The sequence below is a fragment of the Notolabrus celidotus genome, chromosome 12 (genome assembly GCF_009762535.1).
Source record: "Notolabrus celidotus isolate fNotCel1 chromosome 12, fNotCel1.pri, whole genome shotgun sequence".
NCBI classification, from domain to species: domain Eukaryota; kingdom Metazoa; phylum Chordata; class Actinopteri; order Labriformes; family Labridae; genus Notolabrus; species Notolabrus celidotus.
The window spans coordinates 17,401,332-17,405,910 of record NC_048283.1 but is presented as its reverse complement, the minus strand read 5'-3'; the positions used below and the strand labels follow the sequence as shown (position 1 = coordinate 17,405,910).

The 4,579-nt window shown below is 41.2% G+C and overlaps 1 protein-coding gene across 1 annotated transcript; it reads right to left on the bottom strand.

Moving 5' to 3' along the window:
* Positions 1-318: 318 nt before the first annotated feature.
* On the bottom strand, positions 319-3,849 carry ino80c (INO80 complex subunit C). Its single transcript, XM_034697826.1, has 5 exons — positions 3,536-3,849; positions 1,395-1,511; positions 1,197-1,308; positions 797-864; positions 319-702 (listed from the first exon to the last, which is right to left on the bottom strand). The coding sequence occupies exons 1-5, from the start codon at positions 3,710-3,712 to the stop codon at positions 571-573; spliced, it is 606 nt and encodes a 201-aa protein (XP_034553717.1). The 5' UTR covers positions 3,713-3,849; the 3' UTR covers positions 319-570.
* Between the last annotated feature and the right edge of the window lie 730 nt (positions 3,850-4,579).

Sequence of the window (4,579 nt, the reverse complement as noted above, 5' to 3'; positions counted from 1 at the left end):
CCTGACTGGGTTTATGTCACTGAAAACAGATGTTCTACCACAAGATGGCATCCTGGATCATGCAGAAACACATGTCCTTCTAAGAGTAAGAGAAATCTATGCAAAGATTTTGTCAAGGATGCTGAGAAATCTATTTTGTCAAAAAGCCAAATCATGTCTTTTACTTGACTTTAGAATTAACCCTTCAATTTGAGGAGTGTTATCTCTGACAATAACATGAAAACATCCAACTAGTGGTTAGACTGTTTAACGCCCCAAAAATAGAGAAAGGACTCACTTTACTTTTTTTCTAAAAGAACAAAGAAAAAACAGATTTTCCACATTTGAACTATTTATTTGTCAAACAGTTGCAATTATTGAATTGCCCTCTAAAAAATGGCGTGCAAATGTGGAGCAGTCGCTACACCGTGAGCTCCTGCTGCTTTCCTATCACAGTGACCTCCACCTGGGTAGCTTCTGTGCGAGCAGCATGCGCTCTCAGGAGCTGCTGTTTGACCCAACAGCTTCCATCACGGTTATGAGTTCAAGTCTGGTTAACACCTGTTTCAGGTGTCAAGCTTTGCTCAATTGTCAGGGTACGATGCAGGTTGCCTTTCGCAGGGCCAAGTAGCCGGTGACAACATCTGAGGGGAGAAGACGGATGTAAGAGAACTCCTCAGAGGATGTGAAGCGTAGTTTACTCTGAGGGTCTGTGTAGTTTGCCTGAGGAGAGATGAGACAGTTTTCAGTGTAAGCTTCATACAAGACTGAGATTTTTGAGTTGTACATTAAGGATTGAAGCTCTGTTTGTACTCACAGGGAGGCCAGAGATGTCAGAGTACTTCTTGGTTGGCAAAAGGGAAGGAGGGGCATCAATGTTGTAATCTGTGAAAACATTAAGGAAACTTGAACTGAGCTTATAAACACTATAGTGTCATGGGAATTTTCTTCTGAAATTGAAGCTCTGCCATCTTTATTTTAACAGTGATATTATGCAGTTTTGAAAAATAGAATTTAAAGAACGGCTTTTTAAACAAACTTGAAGCTAAAACGCATTCAAGAGATTTTCAAGACTAAAAAGATGAATTAATATATTCTGCAATATTTTGAATTAATGTTTGCATAAATAAGAGGATTGTTTAATACAAAATTAAGCCAACTTGTTTCTTGATAACACCTGCACATTTTTCAGGTAAGAAGGAGATAGCAAAACTCACAGTTGGGATCATTAAGCTTCCAGGGTAAAGTTCGTTCCAAAGCCAGAATCTGTTTGAGGTTCTTCCAGGTCCTGTTCTTTTTACCTGCTGCTGCTCCTCCAATCCCAGAATGCTGTCATAGGAAGATAGATTAAAAATAAGGGCAGGAATTGGGGGGGGGGGAAGGAACAAAATCAGATAACCTGAGTGAACACTCACCATGAATATGGGGTCTTTGAAAGGTGGAGGCTTTGCTGTTGGCTCTGCAGGGACAGGGGGTGCACTGTCAACAGTACCTACTGGCTTCACCTCAGCCACCAACTCTGCTGCTATTGTCTGATGAGACAGAAGAGAAAAACAAATCTTCAAAGGGTCATCACATTTGTTTTGCATTGTCTTGTTTTACATTAGTTTTGAAGTGAAACACTTCAGTTTGATAGTGTCACTTTAATGTTTGACAAACAATTGAACTTTGTCTATGTTTCTGTTGTCAAATGCAGAACACTTTGAAGTAATGTTCAGTGATCAGAACTAGACTTTATTATTCATTTGTTTAAACTTTGATGATCTTTTCAGTCAGCTTTTTATTTACAATTAATCATATTTCCTGGTCTCAGCTGCTCAAATATTGGGATTTGCTGCTGGTCTTTGTCAAAAATGACATATCCTTGAGATGTGGACTTGTTGGATGAAGAAGGAAAGATGTATTAACACTAAGTAGCTTGTTCAGTGACAGACTTCTTCACCCGCAGTGTCTCACGGAGAGCTATAGCAGGTCTTTTCATCCTGCAGTGGTCAGACTATATAATTGTTCTTTAATTGTTCTTTATAGGCTCTTGTTTGCTTTATATTTTTTTTCTTTTTTTGCATTGTCTACTTTGTTACTGTGACACTTGAATTTCCCTGTTGTGGGACGAGTAAAGGAATCTCTTATCTTATCTTATTCTATCTTGTGCTTTGTGGTCTTTTTTTTTTTAACCATAATTCCTGAAAATTTCCATAAAGATGTGCATTCTTTATTACATCTTATCTCCTTACGCCCATGAAGTGTGATATCTGTCTGTCCGGTTTGCATAGGGTTGCCAACTGTCCCGTATTAGCTGGGACATCCTGTATATTGGGCTTCATTGGTTTGTTTCATATGGGACCTCAATTGTCCCGTATATTGACTATTAATTCTTATAAATACAGCAGACTGCACTCTTCACATCCTAGATCAGATAAAACGGTAGTGGCAGATCATGTGCCAATCACACCGCCTGTCATCGAATCACAGGGCCCCTCACGCGCATCAGTTGTAAATGGACTTGTACTTACATAGCGTTTTTCTAGTCTTTCTGACTACTCAAAGCGCTTTTACACTACTCGTCACATTCACCCATTCATACTCATTCACTCACTGATGGTAGAGGCTGCTACAGTGAGGGACCATCAGTGTTAGTTAATCTCCTTCATTCACATTCACACACCTCTGAACAACAGAGGGAGCAATTCGTTCAGTGTCTTGCTCAAGGACACTCCGACTGCTGGAGCTGGGATCCAACCGTCAACCTTCCGATTTGATAGACGACCGAATCTACCCACTCAGCCACAGTCGCCCATTGTATACAGCGCCATCTCTCTGATGGCCATTAAATGGTCAGACTCAAGAAACAGATGCAGCACAGAGCTGATCAAAAATGAACTTCAGATATCTGTAAACTGTGACTTGTCATGTAAGGACTTCTCTCTGGCCGTGCAAAAGTACAAAAGACTGCTTGAGTCAGTCAAGAGCAGCAAAAAGTACATTTGGATTTAATTTTTCTTTTGCCTGTTTTTTGATGTAAAGAGCCAAATTGTGGTTTCTTTGAGGTTCTCATTCATATGAGGTACATAATGATACAGTAAGGATTAAAGGGTATATCCACACTTTCTGCATTTCCAGTTACATCAGGATATGAATATACGCTGCTTTCACACATCATGCTCACACCACCATGGCACTTGTCCCTTATTTAGTAGTGAAAAAGTTGGCAACCCTAGGTTTGAAAAAAGTATTAACTTACCTGTGCTATCTTCAGCGCATGTTAATATTTGCATGCATAATAAACTACAGTGCCCTCCAAAAGGTAATGTCTTATTGAAGACACTGAAGAAACAAGAAAGATTGAAGGCACAAACAATAATACGTTTTGCACATAGCTAAGATTAGTTAGCACTTAAAGCCATGTGCTGTTTTTTTTCCTTCTTCCTTGGAACAGTCTAGCTCCTGTGTATTTTAGCTCCAGCTTCTCTACACAGCCTGCTGCAAATAACAGGCTGTAAACAATATGAAGGCTATGTGATTCAGATCAATAGCTAAACACAACCCGATGACTTACCTGCGTTTGAGTTACTGGTGTCGCTGTCAGCTGGCCCTTCTTCTTCTTGTTTCCGCTCAATGCAGCCTGTGGAGCGGCAGAGACCCCCGGGCTACCGGGACGTTTCTTCCCCCGGTTAGCAGCAGAGCTCGGGGCTGCCGGCTGCGGTCTGACGGTGATGGGGATCTGAGAAGCCATGCTGAATGGTGAGCCGAATATTTGGGATAAGTGAAGCAGATGCTGCTCCGAATCTTAGCATCAGCTGTGCGTCATCCAGACCGACAGCCGTAAACAAAACTTCACCCCGGATGTGAATCATTTCACTTCCGGTTGAATCGTTTGAATATAATTGGAGCCAGTGGCTGGCTGTTTCCGAAACGGCCTGCTACATACTACTTACTAATGTAGTTGGCAGTAGGTATTGCCTACTACATACTGCGTTTGAATTTAGAATTTAGTATGACTGTTCTGTCCGATCTGTCATGCAGCATGCTGAGCCAGACTTCGCTGGATTTCCGGTTTCGGAAAGCGGAAGTAAACAACGGCGAAGCCGATAAATAAAATGCTTATTTAGCATCCATTTATGATTTAAAAAGTTAGGAAGTGGTTTATATGTAATTTGATAACTTTCACAGCACCCAAAAACGGATTTCCTCCCGTCAAAAAATAAGGAAAAAGAAAAAGCGGACCGAGCGCTGTGCATTATGGGAAACAGTACGCGAGGCAGACTGGTCCGATCAAGCGGCAAACTCCGGTCTCAAACGATGAAGCCAATGCGGAAGTGATATAAACTGCAATACATCGAAAATCCGCTTGAGGCTGGCTGCAGAAACACCGGAAACCACATAGATATGAATGGGAAAAAGACGATCTTTGCAGCATTAATAAACATGTTTACAGCCTGGTTCAAAAAACGACTTGGCCCTACAAAGCTAATCTCTCCAATGGCACACACTGTACAGGGGGTGAATTTTTTTCTAACGTGACGGTTAAGAAGATATTAAGATTATGAGTTTTGCCCAAATAAGGACATGACTGACGTGACTCCCGGTCGGGAACACACAG

Coding starts and splice junctions, on each gene's coding strand:
- ino80c (XM_034697826.1), bottom strand. CDS start 3,712: ATGGCTTCTCAGATCCCCATCACCGTCAGACCGCAGCCGGCAGCCCCG. Junction 1,512..3,535: donor CACCAGTAACTCAAACGCAG/GTAAGTCATCGG, acceptor CTGTCTCATCAG/ACAATAGCAGCAGAGTTGGT. Junction 865..1,196: donor GAAGCTTAATGATCCCAACT/GTGAGTTTTGCT, acceptor ATGTTTTCACAG/ATTACAACATTGATGCCCCT.